The sequence below is a fragment of the Podarcis erhardii genome, assembly GCF_964252035.2.
Source record: "Podarcis erhardii genome assembly, chromosome: 7".
In the NCBI taxonomy this organism is placed as follows: Eukaryota; Metazoa; Chordata; class Lepidosauria; order Squamata; family Lacertidae; genus Podarcis; species Podarcis erhardii.
Genome location: NC_138511.1, coordinates 88,956,833 through 88,983,243, shown reverse-complemented (window position 1 = coordinate 88,983,243; position 26,411 = coordinate 88,956,833). Strand labels below are relative to the sequence as shown.

Below are 26,411 nucleotides of genomic sequence, written 5' to 3'. Positions count from 1 at the left end.
AACTCCATGAGAGAGAGAAAATTGTCTATGCACTTTCTCCATGTCATGCATAAATTTGTAAAATTGTATCAGGTCCCCTCTTACTTTCTCTCTAAACCAAAAAGGCTGCAACCTTCCAACATAGCGAAGTTGCTCCATCCCCTGAATCATCTTGGTTGTCCTTTCCTGAGTCTTTTCCCAACTCTAAAATGTCCCTTTTCAGGTGAGCTTATGAGAACTCCACACAAACTTTCTCTGTCCACTGGAACAAGCCCTCACCCTAACCGTCCCAGTGCTATTTCAGTTCAAATGCTCCAGTCTTCGAGTGTTCTGGTAAACTGATCTCTGAAGAGCATGTGCTTGACATGACAACCTCCCTAGCCGTGCCTTTTTGAAGGCTATGCAGCAAAAATCAAGGCAGGCCTTATGTTTTTAATACCAAATCGTATTTATCCCCATAATTCCCAATTGCCCTCGTTGTGCTTAACGTCCGGCCTGATAAAGAGTCCTGCTGGACTCAGGCTTGCACAGTATTTTGTGACATTCTGGGTTGGCCCCAATAAAGGGACTTTGAGGGTTTTCAAGATAAAAGTGGCCATGCCTGCTTATGTCACCACCCCTTTTCAATGCCTGGCTTATTTGGTGAGCTTCTCCCTGAGAAAACTTCGTGTGTGTATGTGTGTGTGTGTGTGTGGTTGACAAATGGTGCTGCATTCCTCCTGTGAAATAAATGGTGATGCTTTCCCCCTGCCTGTTCCTGCTCTGCTTACACCTTTGGTGGTGACTGCCACAATGAATTTTATGTGGGGCTGCCCTTGAATTTGATTATGGGATACTGTCTCTATCATTCACTCCCTGGACTACTCTATTACTGCTACAGTGACCCCTTTGCAGCCTCAGCTGCTCTCCTCCTAGTCTTACACCAGCAGCGACCTGGTCAAATGATACGGACTTCTGAGAAACGTGGTGAGAGAATTGTGCTTGACTCTGGAACTCCCTGAAGCTCCCTTGGGGGTGCAAAGGTGAGCAGGCAACTCCCTGTCACCACTATCTGTCCTTGAAAGACTTAAAGAAGACCCTGAGCAGAGAGTAAACAAGTTGCACAATTTCAAGGAGGAGGTTCTTCCAAAGGTATGTAACAGGCTCAGCTCGGACTGCGCAGATATTTTCTCTTCCCAGCTGGTCAGCAACACATTGCCTGCAGAGCTCCACAGGCCACCCACAACCTCCCCATGGATCTCCTGGGAGCAGCGACCCTTTTCCTGGTCATCTGCCTCTCTTGCCTGATGGTCCTCTCAACATGGCGGCAGATGCACCGCAAAAGCAAGATGCCGCCAGGACCAACTCCGCTCCCCTTCATCGGGAACCTGCTCCAAGTCAACACAAGTGATATGTACCGTTCACTCATGAAGGTAACTTCAGTTTCAGTTATCCACTCTCTGCTTTGTTATTATCAAATCGTTTTTATATACTGATGCTGAATGAAGATCACTCCATAAAATCCGCCCAACCACCCTTCTCTCTCTGTCTCTCTCTCTCCCACTTGACTCATCATCTCCTCCTAATTCTCCTTCCACCACATTCTCCAGCTTTTGATTCTCTCTCTGAGGTATATGAGGTGTTGGGGAGAAGCAGTATACCTGGTGGGGGACACAGCATGTTCCTTTGGGGTTGTTAATTCCCCCTCCCCTCCATGGCTCCGAGAAGCTGAGACCTTCAGGTCTAGGGTGGTATAGAAAATTATAATAATATAATATAATATAATATAATATAATATAATATAATATAATAATATAATTAGAAGCTGTCAGCATGTGACAGTGGCCAGACCCCAGGAAACTCACCAGCTAAAAGAGGTGAAGGGATCCAATGGGTTGCAAACCCTCAGTGAGTTAGGGAGGTGCCTTGTATGCAATGATGGGCTGCAGCAGACAGAGACCAACAGCAGGTCCAACAGTCAAGAAAGCAGTTTCTGCATGAAGGGAGAAATGGGGGCAAGAAGGAGCTCATCAACCTGAGAAGGTAGACAATCTAGGATAACTCTGATCCTAAACCTCCTCTGCTTCACGGTTACACTCATTCATGGGAAAGGATTCAGGAGTAAACCCCGAGGGGGGGGAATCTGGACCCGCTGCCTTGTGGGATATATTTCGGGGATAAGGATTAAACCATATGCAAATCCAGAGTGGAGTCCCTAAGGCGCTTGGATGGTGCCTTGAATGCCTCCTTCCAGCAACTCCCGCAGCCAAGCTGTTGCCAAGTGTATTGCTCTGTTTTCCCTTGGACCACATCAGGGAGGCTGAGAGGGGGGTCTTGCTGTCTGGGCAGCCCAGGACCCCCCTACACACTGCACAGGCTTGCACCCCAGAGAGGTCACTTTGGTGCTGTAGATACAGATTCTCTCACTTCATTATTCTGCTTCATGGAAAGTGGGAATGGAGGGAAATGCCAATAGCTGATAGCCACAATGGATCTGCGTTGCCTCCGCAGTTGTAGGCAACAATGCCTTTGCATCCCAGATTCTGCAAACCACACGGGGGAGAGCGCTCTTGCATTCAGGTCCAGCTTGAAGGTTTCCCATAATGGGCATCTGGTTGGTCACTCTGAAAAGAGGATACTGGACTCTAGATGTGCTCCCTTTTAACCTGACCAGCAGGCTCACCTTGTGTTCTGTTTTCACAGATTCATGAGAAATATGGTCCTGTCTACACCATCCACTTAGGCCCTCGCCGTGTTGTGGTCTTGTGTGGATACGATGCCGTGAAGGAGGCCCTGGTGGATCAGGCTGAAGAGTTCAGGGACCGTGGAGAGCAAGCCACGTTTGACTGGCTTTTCCAGGGTTACGGTCAGTCTCTTCTTGGGCTATTCTTGCCCAGAGCACATGATTACTGGCATTTATATGGTACCTTTTAGCAAGCTTAGCACCGGAGAGTCTCAATGGTGCTTCTGTGCCATGGATTATTGTTATATCCATTTTAGGTAAAGGTAAAGGGACCCCTGACCATTAGGTCCAGTCGCTCATCTCGCTTTATTAGGTGAGGGAGCTGGTGTACAGCTTCTGGGTCATGTGGCCAGCATGACTAAGCCACTTCTGGCGAACCAGAGCAGCGCACGGAAACACCATTTACCTTCCCGCCGGAGTGGTACCTATTTATCTACTTGCACTTTGACGTGCATTCGAACTGCTAGGTTGGCAGGAGCAGGGACTGAGCAACGGGAGCTCACCCCGTCGCAGGGATTCAAACTGCCAACCTTCTGATTGGCAAGTCCTAGGCTCTGTGGTTTAACCCACAGCGCCACCCACGTCCCCTTATATCCATTTTACTGAGGAGGTAAATGAGCCAGAGAGTCTCTCTCCCTCTATAATAATAATAATAACAATAAAACCCCACATCATATCTTAGGCTGTTCTCCCAAATTCTGAACTGTACAAGATTGGAAAATGAAGGGTGGATATCTCTATCACTGTGTGTTTCCAGCCACATTCCCACTGTGTGCACTGTGTGTACCTCCTTCCCTTTATTCCTCCTTCGCTTCTCAGGGATTGCCTTCTGTAACTGGGAACGGGTCAAACCGCTGCGCCGATTCTCCATCACGACACTGAGGGATTTTGGGATGGGAAAGAGATCCGTCGAAGAGCGGATCCTGGAAGAGACCCACTTCCTGCTGGAATCCCTGAGGGCAACAAAAAGTGAGCTCAGTTTTGGTTTCTTCAAGAAATGTGGCATAATTATAGATGGATGGCAAGTTGAGAGGAGTTCCCTACCAGGACAGACTTTGCTCATGTGCTCAGGATATCGATTCTTTAAAACATATTTTGTTGCACTGTGCGAAATATGAGCAAGCCAGGGCTGAACTGATATTACCCTTGCCAGTGTGGTGTAGTGGTTAAGAGCAATAGACTCGTAATCTGGTGAACCAGACTCGCTTCCCCGCTCCTCCACATGCAGCTGCTGGGTGACCTTGGGCTAGTCACACTTCTCTGAATTCTCTCAGCCCCACTCACCTCACAGAGTGTTTGTTGTGGGGGAGGAAGGGAAAGGAGAATGTTAGCCGCTTTGAGACTCCTGAAGGGTAGTGATAAAGTGGGATATCAAATCCAAACTCTTCTTCTTCTTCTTGCTGGTACCTTTCCTGGGAAAATCAGAGGCTCACTATGTCAGGTTCCTATTGGAAGACTGCACAAATGCTAGAACATTAGCAGTGGTGAAGTTTTTATCAGTGGTTGCAACAACCAATGATCCCTATCTTTAAGTCGAAACAAAATGCTTGTTTAACCTGGAGATAGGCTGTTTGAATTGTGCATGGCTTTGTAATGATTTCTTGGGTCTCTGGACCGTAATAAAGATTGATATGATATGATATGATATGATATGATATGATATGATATGATATGATATGATTGAAACTGTTGACGGTTAACTGAGAATTTGAATGCTGATAAACTGAATCTTTTGGTTTAATTTTGATGATGTTCCATGAGTTGTTACAGAAAGTAGTAATTGTGGTTTTTATGTGAATACTCTTCTAATTAATATTGTGTAAGCCACCTTTAGATGAATGGCGAGGGAGAAACAGGCAGATGAAAGAAAACACCATTAAAGACTGAATTGATTTGCAAAGTGTACTTTGGACTTGCTCCAGGGCTGAGTGACTTGGGGGTCTCTCTTTCTAGGTGAACCCTTTGACCCCACCTATGTCCTGAGCCGCTCAGTGTCCAACATCATCAGCTCCATCACCTTTGGCAACCGCTTTGAATATGAAGATCAGGAGTTTATCTCCATGCTCCGCGTTATGCTGGAAACCTTCCAGTTTACTTCCACATCTTGGGGACAGGTAAATTGGAGGGGAAGTGGAGGACTTCCATCATGAGTTTGTGAATAATGCAATTTGTGGTTCGAGGACCCGACCCCCGCAATGTGAAATGAATACACAAGGACACGAATTATAAGGTTAATGGGCAAGAAAAGGCCACAACTTTATTGATTACAGCAGTGAAAAGGTATTGGCTTAGGCATTGGATGTCTAAAACAAAAGGGGTTTATTCACCAGTAGGTGGAGCCTGTTGATGCTCATCCAACTATAGGCTCTCCCCCGATGTCACCGAGGGTCGTGCCATGGCCTCCCGCCAAGCAGGCATCGGACAGAATACACGACTGCCAGATTCCTTTAACGGAATACCCAAAATATTGAAGGCATAGGCGATGGCCACACCTAGCTCTTCGACACCACAACACATTTTTCCAATGCCTAACCTACCCACCAATACCACAAAAGTTGTGACGATTGCTACGAAATAGGCGAAAAACCCAAAAGGCCTAATGCCAAATGGAAAAATTCCTACCAGGCCCCCCGGACAACCAGGGCGACCAACCTAAGGTCCATAGCAAGGCCAAAGAAAATTTAAGACCCTGAGCTCAAAGGGAGTGGAGGGTGGGTGACTCGCGACAGGACGAAGGAGAATGAGGCCGAGGAGGGGCTGGCGCCACAGCATTTAGGCTGCTGAACACGCCCCCTCGGAGGCACCTGGTTGGGTGCCTTCCAGTGGGGTCGTGTGACAGCCAGGTGAGTGGGGGGAGGCGGAGCTCGGGCTCCCGCCCACAACCACTCCCCTCTCTTTCAGGGAGGAGAGTCTTTCTCTTAATCTACTCAAGGCATGGTATGCAGGACAGCCACCACTGGAATTACCCCAAAGACCAGCAGTGGTCAAGAAACAGGGTTAGAAGCAGGGTTAGAAGCTGCAGTATCACCAACTAAGGAGCTAGATCACATTCAGGGGTCTGAGTGAGCCTGGCCAACAAAAGCCAATATTACAATCTTCCATAGCAGCAGAAACTAAGTTCTTCACAAGTGGGCAGAACCTGGGAGAAGCTTAAAAATGGTTTTGATATCTGTTGGAGCAAGCGTCTCACTCTGAGCTCTCCATGGTGCTGCAACTCCTGTTCTACCTCAGCCCAGAGCAAGTTTACAATGTTGCTTCAACCAGAGCGAATCTCAGATTGAGACACTGAAGCTGCTTGCTTTGTAAGGAATTCCTCTCCACCCCCTGATTCTTCCTCCAAATTGCCTTCCTTGTCACTCAGAGAGGACAAGTCAGGCCCTGAGGTTTTGTCCATGACAAGTTTATGGCTTAGTCAGCACCAAGTTATATCTGGGTGGAGTCAGGAGTACCTTCTGTTTACAATGTTTACAATGTTGCTTCAACCTGAGATAATTCCAGATTGAGATATTGAAGCTGCTGGCTTTGTAAGCAATTCCGCCACACACACCCTGATTTTCCCTCCAAATTGCCTTCCTTGTCCCTCAAAGATGGGAAGTCAGGCCCTGAGGTTGTGTCTGTGACAAATTCATAGCTTAGTCAGCACCAAGTTCTGTCTGGGTGGAGTCAGAAGTACCTTCTGTCTGTTCTTCTTGGAGAGACACTTCTCCATTCTCCCTTCTTTTCAAGCCACCTGTTTCTTCCAAACCTTCCATGATAATGAGGAACCAAGTGAAAGAGGAACTCCTGCTTCTCTCTGCCTCCAAAATCCATTTCATCTTACTTTGTTCAATATCTGTTCTCTCTCTTCCTCCTGATAACTCTGGATTCCTCCAAACCCGACACACACAGCTCTACGACATGTTCTCAGGCATCATGCAGCACCTGCCAGGCCCACAAGATAAAACCTTCAAGAAGCTGTTGGGCCTGAAAGAGTTTATTACGAAGAAGGTAAAAGAAAACAAGGAGACCCTGGACCCCAACAACCCTCGGGATTTTATTGACTGCTTCCTAGTGAAAATGCAGCAGGTAAGATTATGTTATTCTAGTTACTATGATCAATTTCTGTGTAAGGAAACTTTATAGATTTCCTTCCTTCCTTCCTTCCTTCCTTCCTTCCTTCCTTCCTTCCTTCCTTCCTTCCTTTCTTTCTTTCTTTCTTTCTTTCTTTCTTTCTTTCTTTCTAAATCTTTATTGAATTAAAATGCAAATATATACACGTGAATATATACATACATAAAGATAAAATGAAAAGATTAAGACGAAAAGAGAGAGAAAAAGAAAAAAAACACACCGAAAAAAGAAATTTGCATTATTATATAATCGTTCGTTCAATTTCTAAATAAGAGACTTCCAATTCTTCTCATTGTACTTGTATTGTTATTTACATTTAACGCACGGCCTTCTTTTGCCCTAATTTATCTTCCTGTACTCTGGTAAATTAACATTTACACTGGGTTTTACAAGGATCAATTTAATTCTGCAAGGAGCTTGTTACTTGTACAGTGTGTATTTAAGTCATCATTGAATATTTTCCACTCTTTGTATACTTTCTGATTGTAAAGCCCTCTTACTGTCCCCGTCATCTTTGCCAGTTGTAGGTATTCAATTGTAAGAGTCTGCCTTTCTGTTATCGTGGGTACTGTTTCATTTTTCCAATTTCTTACCATTTATATTCTGGCTGCTGTAGTTCCATACATAAACAACGGTCTTATAACTTTTCCGATTTCCAGTGTCATTATACCTAGGAGGAAGGCTTCTGGCCTTTTTCTGAATGTAAACCTAAAAAACTTTTTGAAATCATTGTATAATTTATCCCAAAATTCACGGATGACTGTGCAGTTTCACTACATGTGTAAGTATGACCCTGTCTCTTTTTTGCATTTCCAGCAGATTGGTGATCTGCCTTTATACATTTCGCAAGTTTTGCTGGAGTGTGGTGCGATCTATAAATAATTTTCATTACGTTCTCCCTAAGGTTATAGCACGCCGGGAATTTTATGGATGGCTTTAAAAGAAGATTTGACACATTGATGAGGAGAGTTCTGTTGAAGGCTACTGGCTAGGATGGCTGCCCTGCTCTCCGCAGTTGGTTGCAACCATGCTTCTGAATACCAGTTGTTGAAAACCACGGGAGGGGAGAGGGCTGTTGTGCTTGAACCCTCCTTCCCAGTGGATCATCTGGTTGGCTGCTGTGAGAACAGGATGCTGGACCAGATGGGCCTGATTCAGCAGGCACTTCTCCTTTGCCTCTGTAACCTTTCTGCACAAAAGGACTATGTGACTCCTCCCTCCCTCTCCACCCAGCCCTCTGTTCCCCACACAATCGTTGGGCTGCTTTTCAGCACTCCACGACTGACCCTTCCCCTCATTGCATGACATCACTGAAGCTCAGCCAATCAGTAGGGGAGAGAGAGCTTCATAGATAGGCTACAATCTGACTGCCTCCTATCGCAAAACATAATATGTGAAATATCCTCTTTCCTCATTTTTCTTCTTGCTAGGAAAAGGAAAACCCAAACTCAGAGTTCTTCCTAGAGAATCTCATTATGACGACCCTCAATGTCTTCTTTGCTGGCACAGAAACTGTAAGCACCACCTTGCGCTATGGCTTCCTGCTTCTACTGAAATACCCGGAGATTGAAGGTGAATGCGGAAGGGGCTGTAAAGGAGGGTGGAGAAATCTCTTTGTTTTTGCCAGTTATGAACTGGGATCATTGTTAAGCTCCCCGGAAGGGGCATTCGACACTTTTTGTCACATCCTGCTGATTGCTCAACAGAGAAGATCCACGAAGAGATTGAACGGGTGATTGGCTGCAGTCGCACTCCCAACATGGATGACCGTCCCCTGATGCCCTACATGGATGCTGTGATCCACGAGATCCAGAGATTCGCTGACATGCTCCCCTTGGGGTTAGCAAGACGTGTGACTCGTGATACCCAGTTCCGGGGATACACCATTCCCAAGGTACTGTGGTTTCATTCATTCCTTAGATTCCACCCTTCAGTACCATTTCCAGGCATGTTTTGTGGGCTAGCAAATCCCCCTGAGGCACCTCTGTCTCTGACCTGTCTGCCATTGTGGGGGTATCCGAGTCAAATCCAAAATAAGACCTGAAGAGCCCAGCCAGATAATGTGATGTTGGTTCCAAGTCTTCTAGTGCTGCCTTGCCCAAAGGAGTGGTGGTGGTTATGGGGCTTAAATGTAAAGGTACCCCTGACCATTAGGTCCTGTCGTGACCGACTCTGGGATTGCTGCGCTCTTCTCGCTTAATGGCCAAGGGAGCCAGCGTACAGCTTCCGGGTCATGTGGCCAGCATGACTAAGTTGCTTCTGGCGAACCAGAGCAGCGCACAGAAACGGTGTTTACCTTCTCGCCGGAGTGGTACCTATTTATCTACTTGCACTTTGACGTGCTTTCGAACTGCTAGGTTGGCAGGAGCAGGGACTGAGCAACGGGAGCTCACCCCGTCGCGGGGATTCGAACCGCCGACCTTCTGATTGGCAAGTCCTAGGCTCTGGGTTTAATTCTAACCCTCCAAAAGCCATTTCCCCCTTTCCTTTTCATCTGGAAGAACTCTTTGAGGGTAAGAGCTTTTGGACTGTGGAAAGGGCTCCCTCAGAAGGTGGTGGAATCTCTTTCCATCAAGTTTTTTCAACCAAGGTTGGATGGCCATCTGCCTTGGAAGTTTTAGTTGAGATCTCTTCATCACCAGGTGGCTGCACTGGTTCGCCCACAGGTCCTTTCCATGGTTCTAAGATTCTCTCCCTCTCTTGGTCAGGGGACTGAAGTCTTCCCTGTGCTTGGATCTGTGCTGAGAGACCCCAAATATTTTGCAAGGCCAGATGTGTTTGACCCCCAACATTTCCTGGATGAGAACGGGCAGTTCAAGAGGAATAAGGCTTTTATGCCATTCTCCGTCGGTGAGTGAGTCCCCTTCCATTCCAAGCCACTGCTGAGTCGTGTCTAACAGCACCCTGAAAGCCTGTATTCACCTTCCTCCTCTTTCCTAGGGAAGCGCTATTGCTTTGGGGAGCACCTTGCTCGAATGGAGCTCTTCCTCATCCTCACCAGCATCCTGCAGAACTTCCGCTTCAAATCCCCCATCCCTCCTGAAAAGATCGACATCTCTCCCATGCTGGTTGGCTTTGCCACCCTTCCACATTTTTATGAAATGTGTGCCATTCCCCTCTGAAGGTGGTCAGGTGTCTTGGAGAAGCAGAACCCCATCGTCACCCACCTTGGCCACCCAAAAGGAGACTCTCACACACACACACAAACCTAATGTCCACACACCCATAATTTTAGCAATGGCAATGTTTAACATTTTCCCATTTTCTGGAATTACTTCTTTGTCTACATGTTTAGTATCTTGCTGCCTTATTTCTTGTGAATGTTCATTTTTCTGCTGCACCCCTAATTGAGGAAGCTGCAAGATAAATATTTTGCTTTGGTTCTCTATTCTCTTCTTTTACCTGCACTTCTATTTATAAGGCATACCAGAATCACAGCTGTAAAAGCATCCCTCAAAATTCTAATGTCAGTTGCTGTTCCCATGTTGTGAATAAAGAGATCACAGATTTCACTTTGGAGCTGTCCTTTCACCCCACTTTCTTGTAGAACAGTTCACTCTACCCACCATATTATGCCCCCTATTGAACCTTATTGATCTATTCTATGCTCACAGCGTGCTCTGGTCCATGGGGTCATGAAGAGTCGGACACGACTAAACAACTAAACAACAAACACAATGCTCACAGAGGCATGAGCAGAAAGTCTAATTCAAATTTCCACCTTTGTTTCCTTCAAAGATGTGACTAGTCCTAGAGAAATGATTATTGCTTACAAAGTATCTTTTATCCACTTCCTAGCTATATGTTTATCTTCTTTATATCTAGCCAAAATATCAGGAGGTATAGCCCCCTGAGTCAGAGGGAGATAGGGCTGGGTCTCTTGCAATTTCATGTAAAAAATTCAAACACATTTGCCACACTCCCCCTTTAAAAAAGGGAAAGAAGAAGAAGAAGCTCCTTCTCAACTGTATTGTCTAAATTATTTGCGACTGACCAAAATATCACATGTGATACTCTCTCTTGAATTATCAGATGGGAGTTTCTTTGCAACGTGTGCTTCAAAGTTTGGGGAAAGTCGACTCAGACACCTGACAGGCAGCAGGGAGAGAAATAATCTTGCATTTTCAGAATACCAACAGTCCGATTCTTATTGGGTTCATTGGCTAGACTCCAAATGGGGATGGGCTTTTGTTCAGAACTGGGCTGTTCACATTTCTGAAGAAGGGAACTTTCTGGGCACACGAAGGAGTCTTAAATGTCCATCACTCCTGTCAGGTGGTGGTGTGGTTGCTCGAGAGCAAACAGGCAAGACTCCAACCTGTCTTTTCCAGGCTTTATTCTTAGTGCAAAACTATTTACAGTGAAGAGTGTTGCAAGTTCATGTCCAGTTCAGACGCTAGCAGAATCTGGGAGTGGATGGTCCTTGTACCTTCCCCAGCATAACAGTCGTGTGACCCCCATCCTTCTCCTCCCCTCTCTGTGCTGAAACCTACTGCGCAGAGTGGGCGCTGGCAAAGGGGGACTTGCCTCCCCTCTGCTTTGCTCAGGCTCGGTGTTGAGGCTCTCCCTAGCATCTCCTGGTCCCTGCAACCCCTCCCCACAGCTTCGGAAGATCTTCGGAGGCTCCCTGTAACACAACTGCCCTTCCACCTCTCGCCTCTGAGCTGATGGCAGTTCCCTGACAACTCCTTTTCAACAGGCATGTTTAAAAGGCTGTATGGTGGAAGAGCAATGTTTTCACCTGGAGCCTAAAAATATATAATGAAGGCTCCAGGCAAAACTCCCTGGGGAGAGCATTCCACAGACAGGGAGCCACCACAGAAAAGTTCCTGTTTCACGTTGGCACCCTCCAGCCATCTCGTGGAGGAGGCACACAAAGAAGGGCCTCAGATGATGAACACAAAGTCCAGGATAGTTTGTATGCACAGAAGCAGTCCTTGTACAACCTCTTAGTGGGCACAAAAATGACCCGTGTTCAGTTGTACCAATACCATCCCAGAGCTATCTCTATCCGAATCTCCTAGGGTCCAGGTGTTGTGGCAAACTGAAATTCTGAAGTGCATTTCTCTACACAACAACCTCTGTAGACATGGCTCTTCTAAGGTTGTGCTATGAAAATCAAAGCTGCCCTTTTTGTTTTAATACCAAACCAGTGGTCTATCCCCCTCCAGTCCCTTTCTGCCCGCGCCGTACTTAACCTGATGAAGATTCTGGTAAACTCAAAAGCTCACTCAATCTTTTGTGACACTTTGGTTGGCCCTAATAAAGGGACATGGGATTTTTAACAATAAAACTGGCTGCTTAACCCTGAGCTGTGCATGGTAATATAACTGAACCCTTTCGCTGCTTGGCTTATTTGGCCAGATTTCTTCTTGAGAAAAGCTATTACAGTGGTACCTCGGGTTAAGAACTTACCGTATTTTTCGCTCTATAACACGCACCTGACCATAACACGCACATCGTTTTTAGAGGAGGAAAACAAGGGAAAAAACATTCTGAATGAAACAGTGGATGTATCATTTTTGGGCTTCATGCTGTGGCCACAGACATGTGATCTGATGGTGAATTTGGGGTGACCCAATGCAAAAATCCTGAGAATTCCTGTGGATCCATGCTTTGTAACCACGTTTTTGCACCATTGCAGCCCCAGGCAACAGTGGGTGCGTGATTTTTTTGTTGCAGGCTGTAGCCATGGACATGCTATGTGATCGGATGGTGAATTTGGGGTGACCCAATGCAAAGATCCTGAGAATCCCTGTGGATCCATCCTTTGTAACCACGTTTTTGCACCATTGCAGCCCCAGGCAACAGTGGGTGCGTGATTTTTTTGGTGCAGGCTGTAGCCATGGACATGCTATGTGATCTGATGGTGAATTTGGGGTGACCCAATGCAAAGATCCTGAGAATCCCTGTGGATCCATGCTTTGTAACCACATTTTTGCACCATTGCAGCTCCAGGCAACAGTGGGTGCGTGATTTTTTGGGTGCAGGCTGTAGCCATGGACATGCTATGTGATCTGATGGTGAATTTGAGGTGACCCAATGCAAAGATCCTGAGAATCCCTGTGGATCCATCCTTTGTAACCACGTTTTTGCACCATTGCAGCCCCAGGCAACAGTGGGTGCTTGATTTTTTTGGTGCAGGCTGTAGCCATGGACATGCTATGTGATCTGATGGTGAATTTGGGGTGACCCAATGCAAAGATCCTGAGGATCCATGTGGATCTATGCTTTGTAACCACATTTTAAGTGGGGAGCGAAGGAAAAACAAAGAAGGGACATGAGAGAGGTGTGCAGAGAAGCAGCTGGCTAAGAATGCAGGAGAGGGATTTAACGGGAGGGAGGAAAGAAAGGCAAAAGTTTCCCCCCACCCAAGCCAGCCATATCTCTCTCTCTCTCTCTCTCTCTCTCTCTCTCCCTCCCTCCCTCCCTCTCTCTCCCTCCCCCTCCCCCCTCTCTCTCCCTTCCCCCCTCTCTCTCCCTCTCCCCCAGCAGCACAGAGAGGAATTCCCCTCTGCTTGCCTGGAGGGGAGGGGCTTTCCCTGCTCTTTGTTCCGTTTCAGCAAACACAGCAACGAAACAGAGGAGGGTGGGCAGTAAGACCCTGAGGCAGAATGCCGGAAAGCAGCCACTTCCTCTTTTCAGGTTTCGCTTCTCCGTGCAGCGCCGGGATTTGATTTTTTGCCTGATTTTTGCCTGATTTTTTGGCTCCAGGGACCACACATTCGCTCTATAACACGCACAGACATTTCCCCTTCCTTTTTAGGAGAAAAAATCTGCGTGTTATAGAGGGAAAAATACGGTAATTTGTCCCAGAGGTCCGTTCTTAACCTGAAACTGTTCTTAACCTGAAGCACCACTTTAGCTAATGGTGCCTCCTGCTGCTGCTGCGCCGCCGGAGCACGATTTCTGTTCTCATCCTGAAGCAAAGTTCTTAACCCGAGGTACTATTTCTGGGTTAGCGGAGTCTGTAACCTGAAGCGTATGTAACCCGAGGTACCACTGTATATATGGGGTGCACAGACAAATGACAACACGTTCATCCTGGGAAATAAATGCTTTGTACTTCATCCCTGCCTGTCCCTGCTCCACAACACCATTGTTGGAGATCTAGCAGGCAAGTTTGATTTTTGTAGCACACTTTTATGTAGGGTGGCCCTTGATACTGGTCCTGAAGCTGCAGCTAGTGCAAAACACTGCTGCACTCTTGCTCTCTAGCGTAACCTTTTGGCAACACTGGGCACTTCTGTTGCATGTGGACCCTGCAAACACTCCTAACAGAGATGGGGAAATAGACACGTGTGCCTAGAGGATCAGGTTTTATGGCACATCTCCATTCAAAAATTAGCCATGGGGGGGGGGAAATGCAGAAATAAGTAACAAGGAAAGTTGGTAAATAGATCAGGATATCTCTTGATATGATATGAGAGGAGTCCTGAGAGGAGAGGAGATATGATACCCATCTTTGAACATCTGTGGGGGTTTTTTCCAAAAACAATTATTCATTTTATAACACTAATAAACAACACAAACAAAAAACAAAGAATACAAACAAATTCTTGTCTTATCCTTATTTTTTCTAAACGTTGTTAAGTGAGCTTCCCCAAATCCCCCCATCTGATTTTCATTTTACCTCATCTTTAGCAGTTTACATATATCATAATTTTAACCATTTTTTAATCACACTTACTTTTACCATTATAATCTTCACATATTATCCCTTACAAATAATACAAATAATACAAATAATACTATTTTAAAATACACTATCTTCTACTGCTAACCCTACAGCCTATATCCACTTCCAAAGCTATTCTAAGATTTAAATAATAACATATATTTTTTTCAAATATTCTTTAAACTTCTTCCAATCTTCTTCCACCCTCTCTTCTCTCTGGTCCCAGAGTCTCCCAGTCAGTTCGGCAAGTTCCGTATAGTCCATACATCTTCGAACATCTGAATGGCTGAGACATGGAAGATATCAAATTATGAGATCCCAACAAAACATCAGGAAGAACTTTCTAACAATAAGAGCTGTTCGGCAGTGGAACAGACTCCTGCGAGAGGTGGTGGACTTTTCTTGGAGGTTTGTAAACATATGTTGGAAGCCCATCTGTCAGGGATTCTGTAGCTGAGATTCCTGCATTGCAGGGGGTTGGACTAGATGACCCTTGGGGTCCCTTCCAGCTCTACAATTCTACAATTCTATCTCTGCTGCTCTCCTCTTAGTCTTACAGCAGCAGAGACCCTGTCAAATGATACAGAATTCTGAGAAACGTGGTGAGAGAATTGTGTTTGACTCTGGGACTCCTTGAAGCTCCCTTGGGGGTGCAGACTTGGGCAGACAACTCCCTGTCTCCACTATCTGTCCATCTGAACTTTGCTCTGGTAGGTCTTCTCTTGACTTGAAAGAAGACCCTGAGCAGAGAGTAAACAGGTTGCACAATTTCAAAGAGGAGGTTCTTCCAAAGGTATGTAGCAGGCTCACCTCGGGCTGCGCAGGTATTTTCTCTTCCCAGCTGGTCAGCAACACATTGCCTGCAGAGCTCCACAGGCCACCCACAACCTCCCCATGGATCCCCTCGGAGCAGCAACCCTTTTCCTGGTCATCTGCCTCTCTTGCCTGATGGTCCTCTCAACATGGCGGCAGATGCACCGCAAAAGCCAGATGCCGCCTGGACCAACTCCCCTCCCCTTCATCGGGAACCTGCTCCAAGTCAACACAAGTGATATGTACCGTTCACTCATGAAGGTAACTTTCTGTAACAGAGCTTTCCAAACTGTGTGTCACGACACGTTAGTGTGTTGGCTGCAGTGTGTAGATATCTCTCTCCTCCCCCCAGGGCTGGAAACGGGTTAGTTTAACGTCCAGTTTGCTTCTAATACTGAATGACTGTGTTGCGAAATGACACATGTCTTTAAAAGTGTGTCGACAACATGAACAGTTTGGAAAGCTCTATTCTATGATGCTTCATAGCACAGTTATCCGTTTTCTGAATTGTGGTTATAAAATCATTATTATATGCTCTTGGTGAATGAAGATCACTCTAGTCTGCCAACCCAGCCTTCTCCCTTGTCTCATTGCAACTTTGATTCTCCCTCTCCATCCCTCTGCCTAATGGTGTGTGGAAATGGAGGGAAGTGCCGATAGCTGATAGCCACAATGGATCGGCTTTGCCTCCACGGTTCTAGGCAACAATGCCTTTGCATCCCAGTTTCTGGAAACCACACGAGGGAAGAGAGCTCTTGTGTTTGCATCTTGCCTGAAGGTTTCCCAGAAGGTATGGTTGCGTGGCAAGTCCCCTCCCCCATGTGAAATGAAGACACTGGACACATTATTTAAGGTTAATGGGCATAAAAAGGCCACAACTTTATTGATTACAGAATTGAAAGGTATTGGCCTTAGGCATTGGCTCCTATCGACTACCCAGCATGGAGACCGGGAAGGCTTATCCACAAGCCGTGGGAGTCCTGTTGAAGTACGCCAACTAGGATCCCACGGGTGTCCCCGCTCGGGGGCGTGCCGGAGGCCCTTACCTCCCTAGGTTTCGGACAAGGCAACGCTCCCCGGAGTCCTCTACCGGACTACCCTTTTCATTGGGGGAAGGTGATGGCGCTTCCTTCCCCCCTTCATTTGCACAATTAACCCCTGCCAATGCCTAACCGCCAATACCGAGGAAGTTGTGACGTTTGCTACGAGGTAGGTGAAAAAACCAAAAGGCTAGAAGTGCGCCAAATTGGAAAAATTCCTACCAGGCCCCTTGCGGCGACCAATCGAAGTCCATAGCAAGGTCATAGCTAGCTAAGCCTAAAGGTTGGGTGGGATGGGGGGGGGAACCTGCTTAGCTGGAAAGGGGAAAGAGGGCGGTCCCCGGGCGTGCCTGGCCTTAAATAGGCTAGGCCCCGCCTCCCCAGCCCACCGATTGGCAGGCTGGGTCAAAGGCACGCCCGGGGATTCCCTGTTCTCGCGGGGGCAAAAGGCCAGCCCCCGCGTGTGTGGGAGGGGATAGCCCCGCAACCCCCTCTCCTCCCAAACTCAGAAATGGCTTTACCAGACGTCCCCATTTCCCATGGACAGTCCTCTGATTTACAAATCTGTCCCCAGACAAAATCCATCCCCCGGATTTCATTTAATGTCCCCGGATTTATGTGTTAAGTGTTGTAGATTTAATAGTAGGGAATGAATGTTGCGTGATGGGTTCAACGGCACAAGACACATCATATGGGGACTTCCGGCGAGGTAACATGGCGGGCGCCATGGCAGGAGCAAGCAGCTCCTGAAGCCAGCCAGAGCCAACTGCGCTACCAGGCTGGCTCCGGGCTGCTGAGACAGCTGCTGCTGCCGCCACTGCCAAGGGGGGACTGGGGACGCCCGGCATGTCAACTGGGGGAACTGCTGACCCTCCCACAACCAAAATCGAGGCAGGAGAGAGAGCACGTGGACACCCAGCCAACTGCCCAGTGGCACTCCGGGGCCAGGAAAACCCCGGAGGCGACACAGGGCGAAGGAGGAGAGGAGAAGGAGAAGGAAGAGAGAGAAAGAGGAAGGAGAAAAAAGAGGGGAGCCCCAACCTTGCCACGCCACTGCCGCCGCCGCCACTGAGGAGAAGTAAGAGAGCAGGTGGCCAAGCCCAGGCCTGACTTAAGCCTACTCCGCGGTGGCTAGCTCTCCAAGAGAGCAGGCCGGGCCCAGAGGAAGACCACGCAACAGAGGAGACCACAGAAGAGAAGATATTACTTTTAAAATTTAAATAAATAAACATTTTTAATAACTTCTTTTTCCTCTTGTCAAAAAAAAAAAAGTGTCCCCTAATTCTTTGAAAAAAATCTGGTAACCTTGCCAGAAGTGGCATCTGGTTGGACTCTAGATGTGCCCCTTTTTAACCTGACCAGCAGGCTCTCCTTGTATTCTCTTTTCACAGATGCGTGAGAAATATGGTCCTGTCTACACCATCCACTTAGGGCCCCGCCGTGTTGTGGTCTTGTGTGGATACGATGCTGTGAAGGAGGCCCTGGTGGACCAGGATGAAGATTTCAGTGACCGTGGAGAACAAGCCACGTTGGACTGGTTTTTCCAGGGTTACGGTCAGTCTCTTCTTGGGCAATCCTTGGCCTGAGCACATGATTACTGGCATTTATATGCCCTTTTTATCACGCTTAGCACTGGAGAGTCTCATTGGCCCTTCTCATGGTCCTATGCAGTAGATCATTGTTAAACCCCTCTTACTGAGGGAAGTCTCTCTCTCTCTCTCTCTCTCTCTCTCTCTCTCTCTCACACACACACACACACACACACAGACCTTACACTTAGAATGTTCTCTCAAAAGCTGAAACTGGATCTTTCAGACCAAACCATATTCTAAAAAGCAAAAAATCTAAATTTTTGTGGTTTCAGCCACAATGTCATTCAATCCTGCTCCTTATTCCTCACTCCTTTGCTTCTCAGGGGTTGGCTTCAGTAACGGGGAACGGGAAAAACAGCTACAGCGCTTCTCCATCACGACGCTGAGGACTTTTGGGATGGGAAAGAGATCCATCGAAGAGTGGATCCTGGAGGAAGCCCATTTCCTGCTGGAATCCCTGAGGGCAACAAAAAGTGAGCTCAGTTTTTGTAACTTCAAGAAATGTTGCTTCATGAGGTGATAGAAATGTTTGACAGTGAACCGAGTGTTTGAATGTTGGTCATCTGCAAGCCATTTTGAGAGCTGTTGATGAACGTCAAGGGCGAAAACGTCGAAGGAAAGCACCATTAAACACATAGTGCTTTCTGCGAATTGAAACTCTCCCTCTCTCATATAATATTAGAAGCTGGACTCACACCTTGAAGTTGGTCCATGGTAGAGTCTTAGTAAACGAAAGGGTCATGCAGTTTTGCACAAGGATGTTGCTGAGACAATCAGACAAATGTTCAGAGACCAGGAGTTAGTGCTCAGGAGCTGAGCACTCCTGCTTCACCTGACATCATAAGAACATAAGAAATCCCTGCTGAATCTAGCCAGTGGCTCATCTAGTGCAGAATTTTAGGGTTTGAAGGGACCCCAAGGGTCTTCTAGACTGATACGGAAGGGGGGGCATGTCTTCTTCACCTTCTTCTTCGCTACAATATATCAATTTATTTCCAATTGTCAATGTCAAAAGGGACTAAAATCTATAAAATTCATAGAAAATCAACGTGCCAATTTGCTCAATTTCTCTAGGACTCCATCACACCTCCCCTGTCCTCCATAATCCCTCAAGCAAGGTGTCACAACCCTAATCCTGTCAAATCACTCTGCCAAATCTTTCCTCCGGGCAATGCCAGTACATGGACCATTGTCTTCTCATCACCGGTACTCAGGATGTGCTGATCTGCGCATATCTCCAGCTCTGCATATTCCCCCCTCCCTCCTCCATATGTTAATTCTGTGTAACCCAACCTCTCCTTAATGTATTCATGATGTAACTGGGATGTATTTTGCACTGTATTCTGGGACATGGAGGGAAGTTTCAAAAGTTTATGCAACCCCTTTCTCGCTGTTCAATCTCGCCTTGAACCTGTTGCACAATAAACTTGGATCTTCTGCTTCTTGCTCCTGTCTCCGGCTGAGCTCATTTTCCTCCGCAGGGACCCGCGGACTTATTCTGACGAGCTGGGTGGCAGAGCAGCCTCGCACCCAGATTTAGCCGTAACATAGACCAATCCCCCTGTGTGATGGGTTTGGGAGGCCTTTCACAAGAAATACCTCTGCTCATTCAGAGATGTCTTTATTTACATCTATTTACAAGATGCAGAGCATAGCTTCATGCGTCCGAATTGTCCGCTGCAGATCCCAGAAGTGGGAGCTTTTGGCTCCTCCTCCAGCAAAGCAGCTTGTTGTTATTGTTTAGTCATTTAGTCATGTCCGACTCTTCGTGACCCTATGGACCAGAGCACGCCAGGCACTTTTGTCTTCCACTGCCTCTCGCAGTTTGATCCCTGCCTTGCCGTGGCGAAGGGGCTTGAATAACTCAGAGAAGCTATGAACTATGCCGAGCAGGGCACCCAAGATGGACAGGTCATAGTGGAGAGTTTTGACCAAACGTGATCCACCTGGAGGAGGAACTGGCAAGCCACTCCAGTATCCCTGCCAAGAAAACTCCATGGACAAAGACAACAGGCATCTAAAGCAGCTTAGGCAATCCCAAACACCTCAAGAAGGACACTGACAAACTGGAACGTGTCCAGAGGAGGGCAACCAAAATGGTCAAAGGCCTGGAAACGATGCCTTATGAGGAACGGCTAAGGGAGCTGGGCATGTTTAGCCTGGAGAAGAGGAGGTTAAGGGGTGATATGATAGCCATGTTCAAATATATAAAAGGATGTCACATAGAGGAGGGAGAAAGGTTGTTTTCTGCTGCTCCAGAGAAGCGGACACGGAGCAATGGATCCAAACTACAAGAAAGAAGATTCCACCTAAACATTAGGAAGAACTTCCTGACAGTAAGAGCTGTTTGACAGTGGAATTTGCTGCCAAGGAGTGTGGTGGAGTCTCCTTCTTTGGAGGTCTTTAAGCAGAGGCTTGACAACCATATGTCAGGAGTGCTCTGATGGTGTTTCCTGCTTGGCAGGGGGTTGGACTCGATGGCCCTTGTGGTCTCTTCCAACTCTGTGATTCTATGATTCTATGATTCTTTGTTCCCTGTGTTTTATCCCTCTCCGGTCCTGCGCAAAAGGAACTGGCATTGCCTCTCCCTCTGTGCCTGAGCTGGTAGAGAGGTGTTACTGCTCGCTAAAATCACAGAGCCTTCCTGCCACCTGAGTGCCTTCCCCTTGCTCTCCACCCTCTGTTACTCCTGCCTCTTTTACAGGTTCCCATCCCTCCTCCTCCTCCTCCGGCTCCGGAGCCTTCCCTGCCAGCTCCGTGACCCCCTGCAATTCAGGAATCACAGCTAAAAAATCTGTGACATGTAGCCTACCCTCTGGGGCAGCAGAAAATGAGCTTGCTGCATCCTCCATATGACAGCCCTTCTCCCACCACCACAAACATGGGTCCAAATCGTCCTGTCCTGCACTTTCCCTGGAGGCCTTTTGCTCAGGTGGTTTTCTGCCACTCTCATCAACTTAAGATGGACATAAGGTCAACTCCGGTGAGGTTTTCTGTGTCCTGCCTGAGGCCTAGATTTCAACCCATAACATGGATAAGGCAAGGACTGGGCAGCTTTGCAAGTCAAGTGTAGCCTTGACTTGTTCCTGGGCTGAGTGACTTGAGGGAGGGTGTGTCTCTCTTTCTAGGTGCACCCTTTGACCCCACCTACATCCTGAGCCGCTCTGTGTCAAACGTCATCAGCTCCATCATCTTTGGCAACCGCTTTGAATATAAAGATGAGGAATTCCTCTCCTTGCTCACCACTATGCAGGAAACCTACCAGTTTGTTTCCAGCTCTTGGGGACAGGTAAGTTGGAGGGGAAGGGGAGAACTTCTGTTGTGCGTTTGTGACTAATGCTATTTGTCTTGACCTGCTGAAGGCATGGTACGCAGGACAGCCAGCTCTCTGTGGGGCTCTGTCATTACCCCCATGTCCAGCAGTGGTCAAGACTAATCAGAAGCTGTAGCATCACCTGCTAAGGGGCGAGATCACATTCAGAGGTCTGAGTGAGGGTGACTAACAAAGGCACGCATTAAATTCTTCCATACCACCACAGCCTGGACCAGAACTCTCACCGGTGCTTTTCATGCCCGAATCAAATGCCGCCCAATAATAATACAGTGGTACCTCGGGTTAAGTACTTAATTCGTTCCGGAGGTCCGTTCTTAACCTGAAGCTGTTCTTAACCTGAAGCACCACTTTAGCTAATAGGGCCTCCCGCAACCGCTGCGCTGCTGGAGCATGATTTCTGTTCTCATCCTGAAGCAAAGTTCTTAACTCGAGGTACTATTTCTGGGTTAGCAGAGTCTGTAACCTGAAGCATATGTAACCTGAAGCGTATGTAACCCAAGGTACCACTGTAGTGTTGACATTTGTTGGAACAAGCTTTTCTGTTCCAACTCTGAGCTCTCCATGGTGCTGCAACTCCTGATCTGCCTTGCTCTTTGGTCAGGCTCTGCCTGGAGCAACTTGACAATGTTGTTTCAAACACACCATCTGATTCCTCTTCATCCTTGTCCTCATTACACCCTTGTCCATCACAAAGGGGAAGTCAAGCCCTGAGGATGTGTCTGTGACAGGTTTATAGCTTAGTCAGCACTTGGTACCAAGTTGTTTCTGTGCGGAGCTCAGAGGAACCAAGTGAAAGAGGAACTCCTGCTTCTCCCTGCCCCCCAAAATCAATCTCAAGTCACTTTGTTCAATATCTGTTCCCTCTCTTCCTCCTGATAACTCTGGATTCCTCCAAACCCGACACACGCAGCTCTACGAGATGTTCTCGGGCATCATGCAGCACCTGCCTGGCCCACAAGAGAAAACCTTCAAGAAGCTCTTGCTCATGAAAGAGTTCTTTGTGAGGAAGGTAAAAGCAAACAAGGAGACCCTGGACCCCAACAACCCTCGGGATTTCATTGATTGCTTCCTAGTGAAAATGCAACAGGTACGATTGTGTTCTTCTAAGTACGATGGTCAATTTCTGTGTAAGGAAACTTTGTAGACCCTGTTTCAACCAGGAACATTTTGAAACTTGGATGGCTTTAAAAGAAGATTCAACACATTGATGAGGAGAGTTCTATTGAAGGCTGCTGGCCAGGATGGCTGTGCCCTACCCTCCATGAGTTGGTTGCAACCATGCCTCTGAATACCGGTTTTTGGAAACCACAGAAGGAGAGAGGGCTGTTGTGTTTGAACCCTCCTTCCCAGTGGATCATCTGGTTGGCTGCTGTGAGAACAGGATGCTGGACTAGATGGGCCTGATTCAGCAGGCACTTCTCCTTTGCCTTCTGCACAAAGGGACTGTGTGGTTGCTCCCTCCCTCTCCACCCAGCCCTCTGTTTCCTACACAATCATTGGGTTGCTTTTCAGAACTCTACAACTGTCCCTTCCCCCTCAGCCAATCACTAGGAGAGAGATCTTCATAGAAAGCAGGCACTCAGGTGGTGCTGCGGGTTAAACCACAGAGCTTAGGACACGCCAATCAGAAGGTCAGCGGTTCGAATCCCCTGCGATGGGGTGAGCTCTCGTTGCTCGGTCCCTGCTCCTGCCAACCTAGCAGTTCGAAAGCACGTCAAAGTGCAAGTAGATAAATAGGTGCAGCTCTGGCAGGAAGGTAAACGGCGTTTCCGTGCGCTGCTCTGGTTTGCCAGAAGCGGCTTAGTCATGCTGGCCACATGACCCGGAAGCTGTACGCCAGCTCCCTCGGCCAATAAAGCGAGATGAGCGCCGCAACCCCAGAGTCGTCCACAACTGGACCTAATGGTCAAGGGTCCCTTTACCTTTATGTTTACCTTTACTAAGATATAACAAGTGAAACATCTTCTTTTCTTGTTTTTCCTTCTGCCTAGGAAAAGGAAAACCCAAACACAGAGTTCTTCCAAGAGAATCTTGTTATGACGGCCCTCAATGTCTTTTTCGCTGGCACAGAAACGGTCAGCACCACTTTGCGCTATGGCTTCCTTCTTCTACTGAAATACCCAGAGATCGAAGGTGAATGGGGAAAGGGCTGGAAAAAAGGGCGGAGAGGTGTCTCCTTGCCTTTCTATGGGATGGTCCCTCTTTGTTTTCCCAGCTATGAGCTGGGATCCTTGTCTAGTTCCCTGAAGGTGCACTTTTGGTCACATCTTGCTGATTTCTCAACAGAGAAGGTCCACAAAGAGATTGAACGGGTGATTGGCCAGAATCGCATTCCCAACATGGATGACCGTCCCCTGATGCCCTATACGGATGCTGTGATCCACGAGATCCAGAGATTCTCAGATCTGGTCCCAACAGGCGTAGTAAGACGTGTGACCCGTGATACCCAGTTCTGGGGATACACCATTCCCAAGGTATTGTGGTTCCATTAATTCCTGAGACGAAGACTCTGCCATTCAGTACAATCTCCAGACATATTTTGAAGGCCGACAAAATTCCCTTAGGTACCTCTGTCCCTGACCTATCTGCAGTGGTGTAGCGTGGGGGGTGCAGGGGGGGCCGGCCGCACTGGGAGCAACATCTGGGGGGCGCGCTCGCCGCCTCCGGAGACGCCGAAGAGCCTCGGGCGCAGGCTGTAGCAGAGCCCCATGTCTCGCGGAACTGGCGAGCTGTGCGCGCGTCCGGGCTGAAGGCGTCTGGCAGGCAGCGGCTCTCAGCGCTCACTGCAATCCCCGCACGTCAGGGCCGCGGAGGGCGCGCCAGGCAGCCCCCCCTCACAGCCCCGCCACCGCCGCTGCTGCTGCAGCCGCTGGGCCATGTTGCATTTTCCTCGCCTCTCTGCCCTCCTCTTCCTCCGGGCAAGCGGTGTCGTTTGGGCGGCAGCGCCAGCGGCAACTCGCCTCAGATCACCTGACATGGACCTGCCGCCGCTGCCATGGCTACCTTACCGTAAATACCCCAGCCCAGGCAGCAGCAAGAAGAAGCTGGCAGCGGCGGCAGGTTAGGGGTTAGGGGCGCAAATTACTTGCCTTGCCCCGGGTGCTGACAACCCACGCTACGCCGCTGCCTATCTGTCATCACCGCTCTAGGGTTATAAGAGTCAAATCCAAAATAAGACCAGAAGAGCCTGTTAGATTTCTGTTATGCCACTGTGCAGTTTTTGGAGTCACAAGACTCTGTTTACATTCCAGACTGTTGGAAGTCTCACGGGAGACGGGAGACGGGTGTTGATGTTACTGGTTTGCTGTTTCTGTGTTCCAGTTGTTCACTGACTCTCACAGAGAGCAGATGCATATTCTTTTCTGTCCTGCATAGTTAGAAATAAATGTAGTGATGTAGCACACATTTCTTGGCTCCTTCTACTGTTTGGGTACTCTGCATGATGGAGGAGCGTGCCTGAAGCCTCATCAAAGGCTTAGGTCATTAATCACCATCGGAGGAGGAGAGCCTGGTGGATTCGGAAGATGCGACGAGGAGGAGAGCCATTGCAGCTCAGCTGTACGGAGCCTCCGACAGAGCCCAGCCAAATGACACTACGTTAGGCCCATTTGTCTTGGTGCCTTCTTCCCCAAAGGAGTGGTGGTGGGTTTTCTTATGAGGCTGAAAGGTGGCTTAGTTCTAACTCTCCAAAAGCTACGGTATTGTCAGGGAACTGCCATTGGAGCCAGAGGCGGAGGGAAGGCTCCAGAGGGATGCCGGAGAGGGTCCCAGCAGGGAGAGAGGCAGCCCATCTGCTGGGGAAGGAAATCAGCGTAGCACTAGTGGAGAAGGGGGGCAGATGGGGGAATCGGAGAGAAGGCTCCAGGACTCCTCGCCGGAGACCAGCGGGGAGAGCACGGGTCCTCCGCTGCCCACACCCTCCCCTTCCGCGCAGGGAGAGTAGGAGGAGACTGGGCGTCAAAGAACTTCTTTGCTGGAAGAAGTTCAAGAAACGCCCACTGATGGATTCTGCCAGCAATTGAGACAGCCACGGATGGGTGGCTGTCCGGACAGACAGGGTTCACCCAGGTAGCCCAGCCAGGTGTGGCGACAACTTACACACGAGCAACCCCCTAGAACCATTACAGGTATTTTTCTTACATGGAGCAGCTGCTAATTTAACTTCATGAAGGCAAAGTTATTACCAACCAGATGTGGGAAGGCCACAAAAACAGGACATTTTAATAATCATTGTCATCGTCATCATCTTCTGAATATTAGTACTGGAGGGTTGCTAATGGATCGTCACAGTTGCCTGCATTTGGGGACTCTCCTCAGAGATGCATGGCTATGGGGGCCACCATGATAGTTTTCTGTAGTACAGAACTGACCAGTACACTACTGGGCCTGGTGGTTGATCACAGGATTTGCTCCTCCAAATCTCAGAATGATTTCTTGCCCCCTAGAAGAATCTCCCATTTCTCCCGTATCTTCTCACTTCTCTTCCTTTCTTGTTCAGGGGACTGAAGTGTTTCCCATGCTCGGGTCTGTGCTGAGAGACGCCCAACACTTTGCAAGACCAGATGTGTTTGACCCCCAACATTTCCTGGATGACAACGGGCAGTTCAAGAGGAATAAGGCTTTTATGCCTTTCTCTGCTGGTGAGTGAGTCCCCTTCCATTTCCAGACACTCCTTAGCTGTCTATAAAGGCACTGTGAAAGCCCATATTCACCTTCCTCCTCTTTCCTAGGGAAGCGCTATTGCTTTGGAGAACATCTGGCCCGAACGGAACTTTTCCTCTTCTTCACCAGCATCCTGCAGAACTTCCGCTTCAAATCCCCCATCCCTCCTGAAAAGATAGACATCTCTCCCAGGCTGGTTGGCTTTTTCAATGTCCCACGTTTTTATGAAATGTGCGCCATTCCCCTCTGAAGGTGGTCAGGTGTCTTGGAGAAGCGGAGTCCCATTGTCACCTACCTTGGCCACCCAAGTGACAAAAGAGGGGGCATTCTTCAACAAGTAAAGGGCCTGAGCAGGTTAACCATCTCATGCCCTCATCCTTTCTTTTGAAGCTCCTCCATTTTCTCTATTTCCATTTGTGGAATTTCCTTCCTCTGTCATGGTTGTAGAATACATTTAACATTACAGTCATACTTCGGGTTA

The 26,411-nt window shown here is 48.0% G+C and overlaps 2 protein-coding genes across 2 annotated transcripts; both read left to right on the top strand.

The window, feature by feature from the left end:
• Positions 1-1,163: 1,163 nt before the first annotated feature.
• Positions 1,164-26,411, top strand: LOC309347748 (cytochrome P450 2A13-like). The gene is made up of 16 exons (XM_081872519.1): positions 1,164-1,391; positions 2,662-2,824; positions 3,521-3,670; positions 4,655-4,815; positions 6,590-6,766; positions 8,242-8,383; positions 8,518-8,705; positions 9,520-9,661; positions 9,752-9,928; positions 20,639-20,737; positions 21,063-21,223; positions 22,179-22,355; positions 23,260-23,401; positions 23,555-23,742; positions 25,767-25,908; positions 25,999-26,411. Exons 1-16 carry the CDS (start codon positions 1,212-1,214, stop codon positions 26,178-26,180), a joined length of 2,571 nt encoding a protein of 856 aa, XP_081728645.1. The 5' UTR covers positions 1,164-1,211; the 3' UTR covers positions 26,181-26,411.
• Positions 14,917-18,469, top strand: LOC309346081 (cytochrome P450 2A13-like). Its single transcript, XM_081869762.1, has 4 exons — positions 14,917-15,091; positions 15,331-15,563; positions 17,734-17,896; positions 18,258-18,469. Exons 1-4 carry the CDS (start codon positions 15,067-15,069, stop codon positions 18,452-18,454), a joined length of 618 nt encoding a protein of 205 aa, XP_081725888.1. The 5' UTR covers positions 14,917-15,066; the 3' UTR covers positions 18,455-18,469.

Bases quoted from the DNA above. Each gene is read 5' to 3' on its own strand.
- LOC309347748 (XM_081872519.1), top strand. From the start codon at position 1,212: ATGGATCTCCTGGGAGCAGCGACCCTTTTCCTGGTCATCTGCCTCTCT. The intron at 1,392-2,661 runs GTAACTTCAGTT...CTGTTTTCACAG, and splicing joins TGTACCGTTCACTCATGAAG to ATTCATGAGAAATATGGTCC. The intron at 8,706-9,519 runs GTACTGTGGTTT...TCTCTTGGTCAG, and splicing joins GGGGATACACCATTCCCAAG to GGGACTGAAGTCTTCCCTGT.
- LOC309346081 (XM_081869762.1), top strand. From the start codon at position 15,067: ATGATACAGAATTCTGAGAAACGTG. The intron at 15,564-17,733 runs GTAACTTTCTGT...CTCTTTTCACAG, and splicing joins TGTACCGTTCACTCATGAAG to ATGCGTGAGAAATATGGTCC. The intron at 17,897-18,257 runs GTCAGTCTCTTC...TTTGCTTCTCAG, and splicing joins CTGGTTTTTCCAGGGTTACG to GGGTTGGCTTCAGTAACGGG.